Genomic DNA, 21,802 nt, shown 5'->3' with positions numbered 1-21,802 from the left:
CAGAGAGTCGCCCTGCAAGATACAATGTAAAGAACAGCAGGTAGGTGTTATGGTATGAATGCAGCCATGATGACAGCATAGTTTCTACATATGGAAAACAATTTGGAATCATTGTGTCTGGCAATAGTCACTCTGTTCATCTGGGACCCCAAGCTCATGTCTGAAACTGCACATGCTCCATGGCTCCTGCCTAACTCCAGTGCCTTTTCCTCCGCTTGAGTAAGCGGCCTCAGGACTGGCACCTGGTCACCGATCCTGGACGCCTCCCTACTGTTGTGGTCCCTCTTTGCCTGTAACAGAAAGGATGCAGATATTGAACATTGGAAAACAGCAACATCAAGGTTGTACCAAAATGGGCGCCTCAACCACAGCTTGAGAATGCTTACGGACTCACCCTGTCATGGGTGCGACATGCTCTGAGGTACAGACGGGGGTGACTAATGGGCATTTGCATCCAGTCATGTGCCATCAATCCTCCGTGACCTCGGAAATAGCAGTGGCACGCATGTGTCATACCGTGTAGGGACACCCAGGTCACACTTAGCAGTTTTGAACCATGCCACTTAGCTTGGCCAAGAGCATCAGATCAATGACCCTTTTCCTGCACTGGACCCAGTCTCATCGGGTACCCCCATGGCAGCTTACCTCCTCTGCGATCTTCATCCAGGCTTGCTTGGTCAGGTTAACAAAAAAACATGCGTATATATGAATTAGGAGTAGAAGTAGGCCATTCGGCCCCTCAAGCCTGCTGCACCATTCTATAAGATCATGGCTGATCTGCTTGTGTCTCGAATTCCACAGTCCCATAACCTCTTCTTTCCATCGCTGGGGAAAAGGACCTCCCGCCATTCCCTTGCAGCCTGGAGGAGAGTGAGCAGGCTGGCATGGAGCCACCATGGGGCCACCCTTCCTCGGACGCTGCCGTTGGCACAGAGGTTCCCAGGGGTGCTACTTGAAGGCTGGTGCAGTGTTGCAGACATTCCTGGCCTTTCTGCTTCAGCACGACAGTGCCAATGCAGGGCTGTCTGTCTTTTAAAGATGGTGCCAGCACCTGCTCAAGAATCAGCTGACGCCGTTCACCGTGTCGCTGAGGCCGCTCCTGCCATGTAATTGGGAGGGGGGCCACACCTGGTGGATTCAAATGGGCTGCCGTGTGCTAGATTGCGGCAGCAAGGTGGTGGGCTGCCATTTTTTTTTGCCCGCCCGCTGGGAGCAGCAGCAAAAGGGCAAAATTCAGCCCCAATGGTGTGTACTGTTGCAGCAGTTTATTATGTGCAATATTTATCCAAAACTAGAAAATAGATTTTCCAAAGATATATTTTCATGTTAATCCCTTCTGCAAGGGCTATGGGCACTGACAATGTATCGGCAATAGTACTGAATAGTGCTCCAGAACTTGCCGCGCCCCTAGCCTTAGTTCAAACACGGACAAAAGAGCTGAACTCAAGACGTGAGGTGAGAGTGACTGCCCTTGAAATCAAGGCAGCATTTGACCAAGTATGGCATCAAGGAGCCCTAGCAAAACTGAAGTCAATGGGAATCAGGGGGAAAACTCTCCACTGGTTGGAGTCATACCTAGCACAAAGGAAGATGATTATGGTTGTTGGAGGTCAATTATCTAAGCTGCAGGACATCACTGCAGGAGTTCCTCAGGGTAGTGTCCCAGGCCCAACCATCTTCAGCTACTTCATCAATGACCTTCCTTCAATCATTAGGTCAAAAGTGGGGATGTTCACTGATGATTGCACAATGTTCAGCATCATTCGTGACTCCTCAGATACTGAAGCAGTCCATGCAGAAATGCAGCAAGACCTGGACTATATCCAGGCTTGGGTTGATAAGTGGCAATTAACATTCACGTCACACAAGTGCCAGGAAATGACCATCTCCAACAAGAGAGAATGAAACCATCTCCCCTTGACATTCAATGGCATTATGGCAATTCAATGGTGGAATCCCCCACTATCAACATCCTAGGGGCTACCATTGACCAGAAACTGAACTGGAGTAGTACTGTGGCTACAAGAGCAGATTGGAGGCTAGGAATCCTGTGGCGAGTAACTCACCTCCTGACTCCCCTAGGCCTGTGCACTATCTACAAAGCACAAGTCAGGAGTGTGATGAAATACTCTCCACTTGCCTGAATGGTTGCAGCTGCAACTTCACTCAAGAAGCTCAACACCATCCAGGACAAAGCAGCCCACTTGATTGGCACCCCATCCACAGACATTCACTCCCTCCACCATTGGCGCACAGTGGCAACAGTGTGTACCATCTACAAGATGCACTGCAGCAACGCACCCAGGCTCCTTAGACAGCGCCTGCCAAACCCGCAACCTCTACCAACTAGAAGGACCAGGCTAGCAAATGCATGGGAACACCACCACCTGCAAGTTCCCCTCCAAGTAACACACCATCCTGACTTGGAACTATATCGCTGTTCCTTCACTGTCGCTGGGTCAAAATCCTGGAACTCCCTTCCTAACAGCACTGTGGGTGTACCTACCTCACATGGACTACAGCGGTTCAAGAAGGCAGCTCACCACCACCTTCTCAAGGGCAATTAGGGATGGGCAATAAATGCTGGCCTGGCCAGCGACACCCACATCCTGTGAATGAATTAAAAAAATTAAGTAAACTTACTTTTGATGATTTAAATTATCTTTTCGAACTGCTTTTGAAAGGCGTAGAAGATTGTTTTTTTTTCCTCTCCATCCTTTCTTTTATTTATTAAATTAAAACATGTATTTTTTATTTTCAGGGTAATTTAGTTGCAATAAAATATTCAAATAAGAAAAGGATTGAGCTCACCAGGCAAGTGCAGTTTGAACTAAAACACGTAAGTACATAATTTCCTGTTGATACCATAGATGACCTTATGAGTGCCTTATCAGCCATGTACAAGTGCCTGATCACAAGTGTAACCAGTTTTTGTCTCTGTTGCAGATACGGGATGTACAGTTTAATCATCTGACAAGGTTCATTGGAGCCTGTATTGATCCACCAAATATCTGTATTTTAACAGAATACTGTCCCAGAGGAAGTCTTCAGGTAAGATGTGTGGTGCTAATGGGAAATGAAAACTGAGCCGCAATAATTTCTGGTTAGAAATATTTTTGCTGGAAGTACAGTCATTATGTTTGTGCACCAAAGTAGCTCGTTACAAGAAATTAGATTCTTAATTTCAGCTTCGAACAGGGAGACTCCAATTATTTTACAAAATAATGACTGATTGCTATTTATTAACTAATAATACATATCCCATTATTGTGCTTTGAGAGGATTGTTTGGCCTGATTACATCAATGTGTTTTGTTGAATGATAATTTTCTTTCATCCACTGACTGGAGATCTGAATTTATATTTTTTAAAAGACAAGCTGCCAGCAAAGTCCTTTCAGCTTAAGATGATCATCTTATTTACAAGACTGTAATCTACACTGCAATGCTTGAGAGAAGACAAAATGTCTGCTAATATCCCAGCAAGAACCAAGATCCAGGAAGTTTAAAGGAACTACCTTTTCTCTCAGCAAGCAGAGAAATACTGCTAACTGCTATGTTATGTCATGTGACAAGCCCCTCTCCATCTGTGGTTTTAAGCTGGTGTTTTCTCTGCAGCAGAGGAGAAACAACTGGACTCTGACATGAGCAGACCCTAATTGGGGATCCCTCCCTCTCTTCATTCTGGCTTGAAAGCTTTCGAATCCTGCTTGTTGACTGACCACCTTTGCATACGCCAGCTACAATCAGAAAGCCCATTGGAGGAAATCATCTGCATCGCTATCACCAAGAGACTCACCAAACCAGTCATCTACTTATTCAAACTAAAAGCCTCAAATTCAGCTAGAAGCCAGCCAACTCACCAAACTTCACAGACTGTATACCTTTGTTTATGAACTCTAACTCAACCAATCTACCTTTCCCCACTCTATAACCTATTTGTGTGTGTGTAAACCTCTAGTATGTGTGTGAGTGAAAGTTGGCATGTTATTTATTATTTTATTACGCACAATAAAGTTAACCTCTTCCTTGGTTAGCTCAAGAAAATCTGTCTGATTAATTCTTCTTGTGATCATAGCAAGTAAGTAATCAAACACTTACTGAATTGGACAGTACATCCACTTTAAGAAAGAATTAAACCTGTTGTGGTCTAACAAGGTGAGGGAAAAGGGGGAAGCCCTTCAACCCCTCCTCACATGACCATAAAAGGCCCATCCCCAATCTGGCCCCAAGTGGCCAGTTAATTGCCACCATTTGGCTACCCACCACTGCTGGCATGTTCACCCAGAGGTGCAAACGGGTCAGGGTGGCCGACCTGAATCTCCAGGGAGGGGACCAAAACTGTATGCAATACGCCAGTTGCGGTCTCACTAATGCCTTGTACAGTTGCAGCAACACTTCCCTCCTTTTATTTTCTATTCCTTTAGCAATAAATGGCAAAATTCCATTTGCCTTCCTTATTACTTGCTGCACCTGCATACTAGTTTTCTGCGATTTATGCATGAGGACAGAGATCCCTCTGCATCGAAGCACTCTGAAGTTTCTCTCCATTTAGTTAATAATTTGCCTTTCTATTCTTCTGACCACAATGGATAACCTCACACTTATCCACGTTAAACTCCATCTGCCAAATTTTGGCCCATTCACCTAACCTATCCATATCCATTTGTAAATTTCTTATTTCTTTATTGCAACTTACTGTCCCACCTATTTTAGTGTCATCTCCAATTTGGCTATAGTACCTCCTATCCCTGCATCCAAGTCATCAATTTAGATTGTAAATAGTTGGAGCATCTACCCTGTCAAACCCCCTCAGAATCTTATCTGTCTCAATAAGATCACCTCTCATTCCTCTAAACTCCAATCACCTCTCATTCCTCTAAACCTGCTCAACATTTCCACATAAGACAACCCCTTCATCTCAGGAATCAGCCAAGTGAACCTTCGCTGAACTGCCTCCGATGCAAGTATATCTTTCCATAAATAAGGAGACCAAAACTATACACAGTACTCACAAGGTGTGGTCTCACCAATGCCGTGCATAGTTGTAGAAAGACTTCCCTACTTTTATACTCAATTCCTCATGCAATAAAGGCCAACATTCCATTTGCTTTTCTAATTACTTGCTATACATGCATACTAACATTTTGTGATTCATGTACGAGGACACCCTGATCCCTCTGTACTGCAGCATTCTGCAGTCTCTTTCAATTTAAATAATATTTTGCATTTCTATTCTTCTGACCAAAGTGGGCAACCTCAAATTTTCCCAGATTAAACTCAATCTGCAATATTTTGGTCCACTCAATTTACCTGTATCCCTTTGCAGACTCTCTCTGTCCTCCTCACAACTTGCTTCCCTACCTATCTTTGCATCATCAGAAAATTTGGCTAAGATACACTCTGTTCTTTCATCCAAGATATTAATATAGATTGTAAATAGTTGAGGCCCCAGCACTGATCCCTGTGGCACTCCACGCATTACAGTTTGCCAACCTGAAAATGACCCATTTATCCCGATTCTCTGTTTCCTATTAGCCAATCCTCTATCCATGCTAATATTCTACCCCCAACACCATAAGCTCTTATCTTGTGTGGTAACGTTTTATGTGGTACCTTATCAAATGCCTTTTGGCAATCCAAATACATTACATCTACTGGTTCCTCTTTAGCCACCCTGCTTGTTACATCCTCAAAGAACTCCAGTAAATTTCTCAAACACGATTTCCTTTTCATAAAACCATGTTGACTGCTTGACCTGAAACATTAATTCTCTCTCTCTCTCCACAAGTGATGTCTGACCTGCTGAGTTTCAGATTTCTAGCGTATGCAGTATTTTGCTTTTGTGCGAGGAGATATTAGGACAAGTGACCAAAAGCTTGGTCAGAGGGCTAGGTTTTAAGAAGTGTCTTAATGGAGGCCTGAAAGTTAGAGAGGTGGAGAGGCTGAGGGAGAGAATTCCACAGCTTAGGACTTAAGACAACTGAAGGCATAACATCAATGGTGGTGCAAAGAAAATGGGGGATGCACAAGAGGCCAGAATTGAAGGAACAGTGTATTGTCGGGCTGGATGTGTTTGCAGAGATAGTGAGGGACAAAGCCATGGAATTTTTGAACACAAGGATGAGAATTCTAAATTTGAGGCATTGCTAAAATGGGAGTCAATGTAGGTCAGCGAGCACAGGAGTGATGTGTGAACAGGCCTTGATGCGAGTTAGGATATGAGCAGCAGAGATTTTCATGAATTGAAGTTTATGGAAGGGGAGGATGGACGGCTGGCCAGGAAAGCATTGGAATAGTTGAGTCTGGATGTGTCAAAGATATGGATAAGGTTTTCAACAGCAGATAGGCTGAAGTAGGGCTCACGTGAGCGATAATTCGGGGGTGGAAGTAGGCGTTACTGTAAGAGAGTGGTGAATTTTTATTTTACCCATGCAATAAAAAGGGCTGCTCGCAACAACTATTCATAAAGGGCTTAAAAATAAAGGCATTTCTGTCAATTTATTTACTACCAAGCTGCAAAGCAACCATTGGAGGCAATCTAACCCAACCAATAATTAATGGTAATCAGACTTTAAGTATATTGATGAAGGTGAAAATAATACCTGTGAATTTTATAAACAATTAACAGATCTCCAGTGGTGTTGTTCTTTATGAATCTGAGGTGTCATAAGAACAGTGGTGTTGCATCAAGTATTGTTACCAGAGACACTGTTACACTATGTTCAGCATCATTCACGACTCCTCAGATACTGGAGCAGTCCGTGTAGAAATGGAACAAGACCTGAACAATATCCAGGCTTGGGCTGATAAGTGGCAAGTAACAATCGCATCACAGAAGTCCAGGCAATGACTATCTCCAACAAGAGCAAATCTGACCATCTCCCCTTGACATTCAATGGCATTCTTTTTCTTTTTAAAATGGCATTACCATCGCTGAATTCCCCACTATCAACATCCTGGGGGTTACTGTTGACCAGAAACTGAACTGGAAGAGCCATATAAATACCATGGCTACAAGATCAGGTCAGAGGCTAGGAATCCTGCGGCGAGTAACTCACCTCCTGTTTCCCCAAAGCCTGTCCACCATCTACAAGGCATGTGATGGAATATTCTCCACTTGCCTGGATGGGTGCAGCTCCAACAACACTCAAGAAGCTCAACACAATCCAGGACAAAGCAGCCTGCTTGATTGGCACCCAATTTACACACATTCACTCCCTCCACCACCGACGCACAGTGATAGCAGTGCATACTATCTACAAGATGCACTGCAGCAATGCACCAAGGCTGCTTAGTTAGCACCTTCCAAACCCACGACCTCTACCACCTAGAAGGACAAGGGAAGCAGATGCATGGGAACACCACCAACTGCAAGTTTTCCTCCAAGTCACACACCATCCTGAACTGGAACTATATCGCCGTTCCTTCACTGTCTCTGGGTCAAAATCCTGGATCTTACTTCCTAACAGCACTGTGGGTGTACCTACCCCACGTGGACTACAGTAGTTCAAGAGGGCGGCTCACCACCACATTCTGAAGGCCAATTAGGGATGGGCAATATATGCTGACCTAGCCAGCGATGCCCACATCCCATGAATGAATAAAAAAAACACTGACTTATCAGCTTTTGTGGTAGCCAAGTAATTGGGAGCATTGGAAAGATGGCCCAGAGTCAGGTTATACCAGGGTTTGGTAGCTGATCTCCAGGGTGCTAGATTGTGCCAATGAGAAGACTCATTGTTTCCCAAGCCATACCAACGGCCTTGGACAGGAAATCCCGGTGCTCCAGAGCCTGGAGGATCAGTTACACTTTGGATGCATGGCTCCTATCCAGAGCCAGGACAGATTGGGGAGAGGACAATTTGCCCTATTGAGAGTAAAGTGGCATGTTCTTCCTTTAACATTAATGTAAATAAAATCTAATTATATGTAATTCAGAAAGAAAGAACATACATTTATATAGCATTTTTCATCTCCTCAATACAATCCAAAGTGCTTCACAGCCAATTAATTACTTTTGAAGTATAGTTAGTTTAGTTATGTAGATGACATGGTATCCAAGTCCTACCTCTGAGCCAAGCTGACGCTAATATAAGATTTTATAGAATATTTTACTGACTAGAATTATATATACCTAAACCCATTTTTTGCATTAGGTAGCATGGACCAAAGTAATTCATGCTGTCAGATACTCAGAATCATATCTAACAATTATATAATCTTAGATTAAAATTGTTGCTAGAAAAGTTTTTATATGAGCTTCCCTTCCAGACTCCAGTACATATATAGTCAGTCAAATGTATAGTCTCGGACCAGCGCATAGGGATTTGATCAGAATTTTGTGTGATGGCTGTTAAGTGCAGTGAATTGACTGATTTGAGGCAGTCTTAATCCAGTTTGCTAATAGATGTTTGGTCTAAAACAAACATTGGCTACAATCCAGAACCTTTGGCAAGTGTGCAACGATCTCACTCAGAAAGGAATTGGTCATTTAAGGAAAAGCAGTACTCGAAATGGAAGTGGAGTAAAAGCCTTCCTGCCTAGTGATACTTTCCATTACTTACCCCACTCATATTGCTGCAGGGTTGGAGTGACCCTTATTACGAATTCACATCTTGATCTTTTCCTCTATTCCTCTGGCATCTTCTCCTCCTTTGAGGAACTCCCCTTATTCCACCCCTTTCATCGCTCACGTAAAATCTTCATTGTCTATTGCCCCCCAAGCGCCACCCTAAGTTTATCGATGAGATATCCTCTCTCCTTTCTTCCCTCAGCCTCTGAACTGAGTGATTGCTCATCCTCGGTGATTCCAATCTCCATGGCAGCTCCACTTGCCCTCTTTCCTCTAGGTTCACTGTGCTCCCTAAACCTTTACCTTCAGATAAACTCTTCTACCCATAATCATTGTCAGCCCTTCAACCCCTTCAATAAATACTGGCATGGCCAGCAATGCCCACATCCCATGAATGAATTAAAAAAAACCTTACCGTCTGACATTACCTCACTTCTCCCATGCTCTTGATCACTGACAAAGCCAACTGTGCCAATTCCTTTATATTCTTAACCAACCACATCCCTTACCCTTTCCAACTCCACTTATTCCTGACTTGTTCTTGTAAATAGCTCTGCCTCAACTCATTTACAACTGCATTTTCTAAGTGTTAACTACCACCTTTTGGTCTTCCATTCACCACAATGCTGCTGTAGCTGTCTATTTGCTCAACCATTCCATCATCTTTGATATCCTTGTAAAACATTTACTCTCTCCCATCCAGGCTTCCTCCTGATAAAGCCCTATCTTTACTTCCTCAAGTTCAAGATGTACAGATTTGAGCATATCTGGCACACAACTGCTGAGCCATCCATCACCAAATCTGGAAGGACCACAAACACCATCAGGCCTGTGCAATAACCACCTACCACTCCAAGATCTTCCTGCAGTGCAGAGCTAAATATATCCAATTGAATACCCAGCAATGGTTTCTGTTCTTTCCACATGCCATTACCTTCAGAAACCTCAGAGATTGATCTTTGGCTCCCCTCTTCTCATCTACATGCTGCTGCTTGGCAACATCATTTGCTATATAGGGGTCAGATGGCACTGATGACACCAGTTTCTGCCTCTCCACCACGTCACTCGATCCCTCCACTCCCTCTGTGCCATCATCTTTGGTACCAATCACCAGCTCTGTACCTTTCCACTGATTCCATCGCACTCTCGGCCATTGTCTCAGGCTGAATCCCAATGTTCACAACCTTGGCATTCTATTTCCACCTCCTTGACATTACTCGTCTCAGCCCATCTGCTGCTAAAACCATCATCCATGCCGTTGTCAACTCCAGACTCATCAATTTCAAAGCTGTCCTAGCCAACTTACATAATCCAACATCTACAAACTTCAGCTTATCCAAACCTCTGCTGACCATACTCTATTGTAGACCAAGTCCCACTCACCCATCACCCTTTTTATTTGCTGATCTACATTGGCTCCAGGGACCAATGTCTTATCCTTGCATTCTAATTCTTTCATGGACTCATCCATCCATATCTCTGTAACCTATTCCAGTTCTACAATCTCTTCCCACTCTGTTGCTTTGACTCTGACTTCTTGTACGTTCCCCCTCCCTTTGCTCCATGATTGGGCATGTTTGCTGTCAGCTGCCTAGGCTCCATGCTCTGGAAGCCCCTCACCAAGCTTTTTTGTCTCCCTACTTCCCTCTCCTTTAAGAAATTCCTGAAAACCCACCTCTTTGACCAAGCTTTGATCACACATTCTAATATCTCCTTCTTGGCTTGGCAATCATTTTGTTCCTTATTCATCTGCAAAGTGTCCTTGGGACATTTATTTCTATGTTAAAGGCAAGTTGTTGCTGTAATGGTATGATACAAGTTGATCTTTTGAGATCAGAGTTGATGAATTTTGGCAGGATAATATGGGTGTCAATACAAAGTATCAGATCCTGTTGTGCCTAATTTGAGTTCATCACTGGTTGAAAAGAAGAACATTGACCTTAAGCTTCCAGGTTTGCTACATCACAGGTGGAAGTGCAGTGGATTGGGATTTCCATTTGCCTTCAAGCAAAAATGGGGTCCTATTCCAAATTGTGGGGATTGGAACATTTCCATTTCCCATATAGACACAACAGAGGCATCAACCACAAAACCAATCCAACAAATTGGAGGTGTACCATATTGCTCTGATAGGTGATGAATGGGCCCTTATCAGGCCAACCGAAATAAATCAGCCTTTCTTTTTTCTCTACCCCAATTGTTCAACAGGGTAGGCTGCAAAAGGTAACTGATTCCCTCTGGGATAGATTATCTTGGCTGAGAAGCACCTTTAAAGGGCTCAGCACGAAGCTCATATCAGTTGTCAGCCATTGTGGCTTCCACTGGGCTGTATGAGGACGCAGTGAACAGAACCTCTGGGATAGCCCAGGAGCACCACCACACATACCCCCAAAGGTGAGGAGACTGGAAGATTATTCGCCTTTCTCCCACAGCCAGAATTAGTGCTTTTTTTTTACAGAAGGCAGTAACCCAGCAGGTCCAGGTATTGCCCCAAATTATGGGCCCCCACTGTGGATGATCAGCCTTTTTATGCCCTCCCAAACCACCAGAATTTCGGTCCCAGTGTGATTTCGGTAATATAACTTTCATAAATGCCAATCTGGAGAACTAGCAAAAGCTGACCAACCGCTTAAAAATAGCTGGCACTGCTCCCAAATGCTGACAACTCAAGAATGGCTTGATTCTAAGCCTATAATGCGTGGAAGCAAGTAGTTACATGGGCTTTGTAACTTATGCTATATATGTACTAAACATTTACATGTATTAGTGGCATAAAAAGTCTCAAGGATGAAATACAAATACTGAAGGTACAACAGTTCTGGTGCAATTCTGTGGGCGCTTGGAGGCATAACTCATGGAAAATTGTGAATTTTTACTTTAAAAATGACACTTTCTGGTTAATTTTAAGCACGTTTATACTTCACAATTAATAGAGTTTTAAAATTTAAAAAGAGAAAAACAAAGGCCAAGAATCTCCGCCGAGCTGCTCTCCACTGCTGTAGCTCCATCTGAGTTGTGACGGAAAACCCCGTTTACATGTGTTATTTAGTTTAATTAGCCAACATCTCCAGTTGGTGTGTGGCCGTTCCTGTGGTTGAGAATATCCCATGCTGACAGGAAGACATCGCGTTCGCCTCCCGATGACCTCCGACTACCATTTTACAAGGCGAGAGGCTTGTAAAATGGTAGTCGGAGGTCATCGGGAGGCGAACACGATGTCTCCCTGCCAGCATGGGATATTCTCAAACACAGAAACGCCTTGTAAAACCTAGCTGGTAAAATCTAGGAGGGAAATAGTAGTGATGTTAGAAGAGTGGATAAATTGTATCATTCACCTTTATTACGGTCAAGTGAGGAGAAGTCAAAGGGCTTCCCTCTTTTCCCTCCTTGTTTGACTACAACAGATATAATTCTTTTTTAAAGTGGATGTACTTACCAAGTCAGTAGGTGTTTGATTACATACTTGCTATGATCATAATAAGAACCAATCGGACAGCTTTTCTTGAGTTTAACAAAGAAAGAGATTAACTTTATTGTACTTAAACCGAATTAAGTAAAATAATAAACTACATGCCAACTTTCACATGCATACACACACAAATAGGTTACAGAGTGGGGAAGGGTAGATTGGTCGAGTTAGAGTCCATAGAAAAAAGGATGTGTGTGCAGTTTGTTGATTTGGCTAGCTTCTAGCTGAATTTGTTGGTCCTGAGGCTTTTAGCTTGAAGAGGTTGACTGATTCGATGGGTCTCTTGGAGACAGCGATGCAGGTTATTTCTTCCAAAGAGGTTTCTGATTGTAGCTGGAGTATGCAGAGGTGGTCAGTCAACAGGCAGGGTTCGAAGTTTGCAAGCTGAAAAGTAGAGAGAGAGAGAGGAAGGAGGACCTCCACTTAGGTCTGTATGTGTCAGAGTCCAGATGCTCCTCAACCTGCTGCAGAGAAACACCAACTTAAAACCATAGATGGGGAGGGGGGGGGGGCTTGTCACATGTCAGTCACCCAGTGATTCAAACAGGGTAGTTAGCACTGTATTTCTTCTTGCGAAAGAGAACAGGCAGTTCCCTTAAATGTCCTGGGTCTTGGTTCTTGCTGGGATGAGCAGACATTTCGTCTCCCTCCTTACAGGTCTTGCAATGTAGGATACAGTGTTGCAAATTTGGTGGTCATCTTAAGCTGTTAGCAAAGTCATCTTTTTTTTAAATTTCTTTAAAAAATATAAACTCAGGTCTCCATTCAGTGGATTGTAGAAAATTATCATTCAACAAAGCACATTGGCGTGACACCTTCCTTCAGATGCCTGAATAATTGACAGGATGTGGAGAGAAATTTAAATAATATATTTGGAATTATATTTAGAACTTGCTGGGTCAAAATCCTGGAACTCCCTCCTAACAGAAATGTGGGTGTACCAACACCGCATGGACTGTAGTGATTCAAGAAGGCAGTTCACCACCACCTTCTCAAGGGCAATTAGGGATGGCAATAAATTCTGGCCTTGCCAGAGATGCTCACATCCCAGGAATGAGTAAAAACAAAGTTATTGGATCTGATAAGAAAGGAGATGATGGAATCATCTATTTTATATATCAGCTTTGAAGAAGGAGAGGTGCAAATTTTTCATGTGTGTAGAATTTGGGATAGGTCAATCATCAGCATGTAACTGAATTAAGAGCCCATGTATGTAAATTTAATGAACTGACAGCAATGCTAATTAGAATAGAATAAGTTGAGGAATGCCAGATATGTCTCCGAGAAAAAGGCTCCAGAGGAAATTGAACTGATCATAAACAAGGTAGAACAGAAAAGTCGAGCAGTAGGAACGGTAGAAGGGCAAGCTAAATGGTTGTGAAATGAGGAATGTGGAATCATTCAGGTAGTAGTTAGAAAAGGGTTAAGAAGCAATCAAAGAAGTGATAAATATCAAAGCTAAAGGAGAGAGCAAAAAGAAAGCAAGTTATGCAGACATTGTGGAATGTAGCACAGGCCCAATAGTTGCCTAATGTTTGGGAAAGCATATATTAATTGTGACAGATTAATACAATGCTAGATGTTGCAATTCACTGAAGCAAAATCATGCTTATGCTTTGGAGGAAAAGTCAGTTCCTGGCTACAACTGATGCAATTCAAACAAATGAATGCAATTGAGGACTGTTGCCAACAGCGAATGACACATTAAGTGATGTTACAGAATAGACCCAAATTGCAAGATGCTAAAATAAGTGGTGGAAAGATTTGTTTTCAGCTCTATTGATAACAGCACTGAATACAAAGTCTTTTTTGGTAGTGCCAAAAAAGATTCCTGTCAATTTTAGGGTTTGAGTGTGAGTGAAAAATGCATTTTAGTTTTTAAGAAGGTATATTTAATACATGAGATTGATAAAATATGGGGTACAGAGCACTTATATGTGAATAAATGGATTCATTTCAAGGACGGGCTTATTTAGCAGAGGAACACCAATGGTGGAGAAAAATATCATTTTGTAGGAAAACAGTGGTATGAAACTTAATAGAATGGAGGAAATATGGACCATAAAAGAGAAATTGCAATGAATGAAATTATTGGCGTCATTGACAAAAATAATGATAAAATACACATTTGGTTGGAATCCGGAAGCCTGAAACCAGTTCTTGGAAGAAATCATCACAAGCTTCCGATATATGAGGAAATTATGTTACAGTTAAAAAATCTAAAATGTTTGAACAAGTTAGATGCATCCTCAGGCTCTGGCTACTAAAACTTTGAAGCAAGTTTCATGCCATACATGCCAGTACAGAGAACAATGATTAGTGCACAATACAATACAATGATGTGATACATTCCTGTATGGTCTCCTAGCCTTTGACATTCATAAGCAATTATACCTTTCATGTCACCACTGTCCTAGCACAATGGCACCCATCCACTTATAGCCACCTTCTTCTGCAAAGAAAAGGATAATGTATTACTTGAAATTTAATTTTAGCAGAGATCAAAAATAGGTTGCTAACGAAAGATGAAAACAGTGTTTGTTTTTATCTGTAGTTGCTTTTAACTGCAGAAGAATAGTTAATGAACAATCGTTGTCAGCTGCCAGTAAGCATATTTACCTTTTCTGAGTTGTTGGCCGGAATCCAAAGAGCAGGAAGGTGGCGGACAGGGTGGGTGGGGTGGGGGGGGGGTGGGGGGGGTGGTGGGGGGAGGTAGCGGTGGGGGTGCATAAAAGGCTCAGGGGGCCTTCCTGACCCGCTCCTGCCTCTGCCACCACTTTACGCAGGGCAGTGGCGGTGTAAAATGGCCCGCCTGCCCCAGGCCAATCAAGGCCCTTAAGTGGCCACTTAACAGCTACTTAAGGACCTCCGCCCACCTCCACGGGGATTTTACCCGTGGCTGGTCGTGCGGCCAGGCCTGAGAAAAGCAGGCAGCTCTCTGACGTCCTCAGGGGGACCCTCATGATCAGATACCCTGTGCCCAATGGAGGGCCGCCCCCAATGTCCCAACCACCCCACTACCCAACATGCCTCCCCACCCGTCCCCCCAATTGAACACCCTTGCCTTGCTGGGGCCTGACCGATCACCCCGGCGAGGCAACAGAAACTTACCTGCATTCCGGGCTCCCTGACATCTTCTTCGGGTAGCTGGGCTGCAGTCCCAGCAGTTGCCACCGCTCCCGTTGGCACTGCTGGGACTAAGAGCTGCCGGCCTGCTGATTGGCTGGCAGCTGTATTAGGCAGGACTTCCTACCTCAAGAAGGTGGAAGTCCCACCTCAGACCAATTAAAGCCCGGGGACCCACAAAATACAGGCTGGATCCCCAGGCCAGGTGGAAGCGTGTGCGCCACCGACTTTTCAGTCGGTGAACAGCTCCTGTCTTCTTTTGGGCCTCCTTATCTCGAGAGACAATGGATACGCGCCTGGAGGTGGTCAGTGGTTTGTGAAGCAGCGCCTGGAGTGGCTATAAAGGCCAATTCTGGAGTGACAGGCTCTTCCACAGGTGCTGCAGAGAAATTTGTTTGTTGGGGCTGTTGCACAGTTGGCTCTGTTGCCTACCTAGCTCCTGTCTACCTAGGGTAAAACCCCAGTCATTGTAATAGTTTTAGAATGCCTTAACTATGTCTCTTTTATGTTAAACTTGCAGCAAAGTAATGGCTAAATTTTGGTTAGCAATACTGTTGTGCAGAATGATTTATGCAAACATTGTTGCCAACTGAAATCCTCTTGAAAGGACCAATGTCACTCGTACCCATATATCACAATATATAATAATAGGCAGTCATACCCATGTACAGTGTAGCAACATAACTGACAATGTTCTGCTTATTTAAATTGGCACTTTATCATATCTGACATCTTCCCCCCAAACATAGCAGGTTGTGGAGATTATAATGACCCCTATGTAATTGCCTCATATGCCTGCTGGATACTCTGTTTAGCAGTGGGTTGTTCTTCTAACCTGCAGAGGGCACTTCTCCATTTGCTTCGAGCTTCCATGATAATTTGAAGGACCTCATCAGTAAATACCAGCTACACCTTTCTCCCTTCAATTTGCACACTCCACTGCATCCACTATGAGTGTTATCTATAGTGCTTACATGGCACCTAAAGGCTTGATAAGTGATTCTATTATTGCTTCCTTTTATGATTGGCTGTTCAGTTGTGCTTGCGTTGTAAATCAGCCAGGTTCCATGAATGCATTATTTGTGTTCCTATAAGTGGGCTAAAAAAAGACAGGAAAAAATCTTACTGACTCCAAAATCAGTGTGCTTACACCAAAGTAAAGCCCTATGTATATGAAAATTAAAAATTGGATTATGACTTTTAGATATGGTTTACAATTTTTATTACAACTTAACAAAGTCCAGTAAAATTGCTTCTCCAGCCTTTCCAGTTGGGGTTTATTCCATCAATGTTGCTACTGATTTCCAATTTGAGCCTTCGATAACTTTACTAAGACTGGTGAACCTTGACCTTTAGAAGGGTTCAAATGCCAGTAAAAGCAAAGATTTAAACATGAGTCTGCAGGCTTATACTACCTATCAGATCTTTTGTTTTAAAGAAGGCACTTTAATTCTGAGGAAAGTTTCCAAAACTTTCTGTTGCTGTTGTTAGGAAAGTGCTTCCATTATTTTTATTTTTTGACGACATGTGTTAAAACTGAAAAGATTCCATGGATGTGTTTTTTTTTACCAAGTTCACCGACAGGACAAGACATTGTTAGAACATAGAACATAGAACAGTACAGCACAGTACAGGCCCTTCGTGCACGATGTTGTGCCGAACCTTTAACCTACTCTAAGATCAAACTAACTACCTACCCTTCATTCTACTATCATCCATGTACCTATCCAAGAGTCGCTTAAATGCCCCTAATGTATCTGCTTCTACTACCACCGCTGGCAGCGCATTCCACGCACCCACCACTCTCTGTGTAAAGAACCTACCTCTGACATCTCCCCAAAACCTTCCTCCAATCACCTTAAAATTATGACCCCTGGTGATAGCCCTTTCCACCCTGGGAAAAAGTCTCTGGCTATCCACTCTATCTATGCCTCTCATCATCTTGTACCCCTCTATCAAGTCACCTCTCATCCTTCTTCGCTCCAATGAGAAAAGCCCTAGCTCCCTCAATCTTTCTTCGTAGGACATGCCCTCCAGTCCAGGCAGCATCCTGGTAAATCTCCTGTGCACCCTCTCTAAAGCTTCCACATCCTTCCTATAATGAGGCGACCAGAACTGAACACAATATTCCAAGTGTGGTCGAACCAGGGATAAGCCAGGGAACTACAGACCAGTGAGTTGCAGAGATAAGCCAGGGAACTACAGACCAGTGAGTCTCATGTCAGTGGTCGGAAAACTATTGGAGAAAATTCTGAAGGAGAGAATCTATCTCCACTTGGAGAGGCAAAATTTGATTAGGAATAGTCAGCATGGCTTTGTCAGAGGGAGGTCATGCCTAACAAATTTGATTGAAGTTTTTGAGCATGTGACCAGGTGTGTAGATGAAGGTAGATCAGTTGATGTAGTTTACATGGATCTCAGCAAAGCCTTTGACAAGGTCCCATATGGGAGACTTATCAAGAAAGCAAATGCACATGGGATACAAGGTAACTTGATAAGGTGGATTCAAAATTGGCTTAGCTGTAGGAGACAGAGAGTGATGACAGACGGCTGTTTTATTGACTGGAAGCCAATGTCCAGTGGCGTACCACAGGGATCTGTGCTGGGTCCCCTATTGTTTGTCATTTATATAAACGACATAGATGACTATGTGGGGGGTAGGATCAGTAAGTTTGCGGATGTCACAAAGATTGGCCGAGTGGTTAACAGTGAGGTGGAGTGTCTTAGGTTACAGGAAGATATAGACGGGATGGTCAAATGGGCAGAAAAGTGGTGGTTGGAATTTAACCCTTAAAAGTGTGAGGTGATACACTTTGGAAGGAGTAATGTGACACGGAAGTATTCAATGAATGGCCTGACACTGGGAAGTTCCGAGGAACAAGGGGCGTGTTTGTCCATAGATCTCTGAAGGCAGAAGGGCAGGTTAATAGGGTGGTGAAAAAGGCATATGGGACACTTGCCTTTATCAATCGAGGCATAGATTACAAAAGCAGGGCGGTCATGTTGGAGTTGTACAGAACTTTGGTAAGGCCACAGCTGGAGTACTGTGTGTAATTCTGGTCGCCACATTATAGGAAGGATGTGATTGCATTGGAGGGGGTGCAGAGGCGATTCACCAGGATGTTGCCTGGGATGGAACATTTAAGCTATGAAGAGAGGTTGGATAGGCTTGGGTTGTTTTCACTGGAGCAAAGAAGACTGAGGGGTGACCTGATCGAGGTGTACAAGATTATGAGGGGCATGGACAGGGTGGATAGGGAGCTGCTGTTCCCCTTAGTTGAAGGGTCAGTTACGAGGGGACACAGGTTTAAGGTGAGGGGCAGGAGGTTTAAGGGGGATTTGAGGAAGAACTTTTTTACCCAGAGGGTGGTGACGGTCTGAAATGCCCTGCCTGGGAGGGTGGTAGATGCAGGTTGCCTCACATCCTTTAAAAAGTACCTGGATGAGCACTTGGCACATCATAACATTCAAGGCTAAGGGCCAAGTGCTGGCAAATGGGATTAGGTAGACAGGTCAGGTGTTCTAATGCGTCAGTGCAGACTCGATGGGCCGAAGGGCCTCTTCTGCACTGTATTATTCTGTGATTGTTTTAAAGTCACCTGTGCTGGAGGCCACTTGTGATTTGGGCTCAGAAAAGAGCACAACCCTTGGTGACATGGAAAATAATGGTTACAGAGAAGCCACATGTCAAGGTTTATGGAGGTCAGGAGGTTGGCTCACTGATTGGTGTTTGAACATTGTTTTTTGTTTTAGTTGTGGTGTGAACTGTTTGAAGACAGTTGGTGTTCCCTGCAAAGGAGAAAAGAAATCACCCGGCTCATCTCCTTCTCTACCTTTCTGAAAAAATCCTGCCAGGATCCAGTGTGGGAAAAAATCCCTGGTCCTTATAGCTCCTGAGCAGCTGAAAAAAATCCTGCGATTCAAGTGTGATAAAACCCTGATGCCACATTTCTCCTAGAAAACCTACTGGAATAATTTTTGACATCTCCAGAATGGATTACTTCTGAAACGATCCCAGTGACCCATCTCTGTATACCTGGATGTCAGACCAAAAGAGGGACAACTGACTTCCTTCTATATCTTCTTTTTTCATCAAGAATTAGCAAATATTTGGCCAAAGTAGTTTTTTTGTAACAGACCTCTGCAGAGTGAATTTCTGTATTTTTTCCAGTTTGTGTGTGTGTGTATTTGGGGAATTTTTATAAAAGAGAACTTTCATATTTTAATCGGTGTGTTAATGCTTTGCTTTGTTACTGGTTAAGTCTTGCTTTAAAATAAACTGATAATTTTGTTTTTTATTAAAGAAACCTGGTTGGTGTATTTTTTTCTGGGATTGAAAAAAGTAGAGCGTCTGATTGGCTGTATCGGTAACAGGGTAAACATTTAAATAGATGTTGTGACCTGTGGAGAAGTGGAACTAGAAAAGACAATGCACTCCTCCCACCTCAGTCGTAGCACTTTCATTATGGAAACAATTTAAGAAATTGTTAACTGAATAAATATGTGATCATTGCAATTTATACATTATAAGGCAAGTATAAGTTTATTTTAAATGGCTTCTGTTTTTGTCTTTTCAGGATATACTTGAAAATGAAAATATTAACCTTGACTGGGTGTTCCGCTATTCACTGATTAATGACATTGTGAAGGTAAGGTGTGTGAGAGCAAGGGAGATATAGAAATATGACATAATTAAATTATAAAATGAATTCTTGAAATTTTATTGGTGAAAAACATTCCAGCAGCCTTGTTTCCTGCTGCAATCAAGTTGGGCTAAGTAAAGAAAAGCTGAATAAATGTGCATAGATCTTTAAAGGTGGCAAGACATATTGAGAGAGTGGTCAGCAAAGTATGTGGTATCTTGGACTTCATAAATAGTATTAAAGCAGGGAAGTTATACTGAATGTTTATAAAGCTCTGGTTGGGCCACAACTTAAGTATTGTGTCCAGTTTTGGTCCCCACACTTTAGGAAGGATGTGAGGGTCCTTGAGAGGGTGCAGAGCAGACTTGACAGAGTGGTTCCAGGGATGAGGGATTTTAATTATGAGGTTAGGTTGAAGAAACTGGAGTTGTTCTCCTTGGAGCAAAGGAGATTGAGGGGAGATTTATTAGAGATGTACAGGATTATGACAGGTTTGGATAGGGTAGAAAAAGAAAAGCTATTCACATTAGCTGATGGTATAAGGACAAGAGGGCATATATTTAAGGTTTTGGGCAAGAGATGTGGGGGAATGTGAGGAAGAACTTTTAATGCAGCACATTTTAGTGACCTGGAATTCGTTGTGTACGAGGGTGACGGAAGGGGAGACAATGATTTCAAAAGGAAATTGAATGTGCACTTGAAGGGAATAAACTTACAGGGCTACAGGGATAGAGCGGGGAAAGGGACTGCCCTATGGAGAGCTGGCATAGACTCAATGGACCGAATGGCCTCCTTCTGTGCCATTGTGACTCAAAACTGTTAGGAAAGACAACCATTATAATGAGGGCCAATTGTTCCTGGAAGAATGAGTATTTTATAAAAGCAACCAAGAAATGAGTGTCTTTTGATATTAAAAGTGTTCAAAAAAAGACTTGCATTTCTATGCACCTTTCATGATTACAGGACATTCCAAAGCACATTACAATCAATGAAGTGTTCTGATGCAGGAAATGCAGTAGCCAATTTGCACACTACAAGCTCCCATGAACAGCAAGGCGATAATGACCAGATAATCTGTTTTTGTGATGTTAATTGAGGGATAAATATTGGCCAGGACACTGGGGATAATTTGCCTGCTCTTCTTTGAAACATTACATACGAACACACATAGGAACATATGAATTAGGAGCAGGAGTAGGCCACTTGGCCCTTCAAGCCTGCTCCGCCGTTCAATAAGATTATGGCTGAACTGATTACTCCACATTCCCACCTACCCCTGATAACCTTTCACCCCCTTGCTTATCAAGAATCTGTCTATCTGTGCCTTAAAAAATATTCAAAGACTGTTTCCACCGTCTTTTGAGGAAGAGAGTTCCAAAGACTCATGACCCTCTGTGAGAAAAAAATTCTCTTTATCTCTGTTTTAAATGGATATTTTTAAACAGTGACCCCTAGTTCTAGATTCTCCCACAAAAGGAAACATCCTTTCCACATCCACCCTGTCAAGACCCCTCAGGATATTATATGTTTCCATCAAGTCACCTAAACTCCAGCGGATACACCACTCATTACATCTTGCCAACCAGAAAATGACCTACTTATGCCTTGTCTCGGTTTCCTGGTAGCTAGCCAATCTTCTGTCCATGCCAATATGTTACCCCTTAATTTACACAATAAGCTTTGATGTGGTACCTTATCAAGTGCCTTCTGGAAATCTAAGTACAGCACATCCACCGGTTCCCCTTTATCCACAGCACATGTTACTTCTTCAAAGAAATCCAATAAATTGGTGAAACATGATTTCCCTTTCACAAAACCATGTTGACTCTGCCTGATTATCTTGAACTTTTCGAAGTGCCCAACTACAACATCTTCCCTCTGACAGATGTTAAGCTAACTGGCATGTAGTTTCCTGCTTTCTGTCTCTCTCCCTTTTTGAATAAAGGAGTTGCATTTGCTATTTTCCAATCTGATGGAACCTCCCCTGAATC

The 21,802-nt window shown here is 43.0% G+C and overlaps 1 protein-coding gene across 1 annotated transcript in view; it reads left to right on the top strand.

Moving 5' to 3' along the window:
* Positions 1-21,802, top strand: part of npr2 (natriuretic peptide receptor 2) — a 244,287-nt gene that overhangs the window by 128,070 nt on the left and 94,415 nt on the right. Inside the window, exons 10-12 of the mRNA XM_068032500.1 lie at positions 2,762-2,839; positions 2,947-3,051; positions 19,746-19,817. Coding sequence (XP_067888601.1) covers positions 2,762-2,839; positions 2,947-3,051; positions 19,746-19,817 — 255 coding nt within the window. The remainder of the gene's footprint in view (positions 1-2,761; positions 2,840-2,946; positions 3,052-19,745; positions 19,818-21,802) is intronic.

The sequence above is a fragment of the Heterodontus francisci genome, chromosome 1 (genome assembly GCF_036365525.1).
Source record: "Heterodontus francisci isolate sHetFra1 chromosome 1, sHetFra1.hap1, whole genome shotgun sequence".
NCBI lineage: Eukaryota > Metazoa > Chordata > Chondrichthyes > Heterodontiformes > Heterodontidae > Heterodontus > Heterodontus francisci.
Note: the sequence above shows the minus strand (reverse complement) of the source record. Positions and strands in the feature narration are given on the sequence as shown.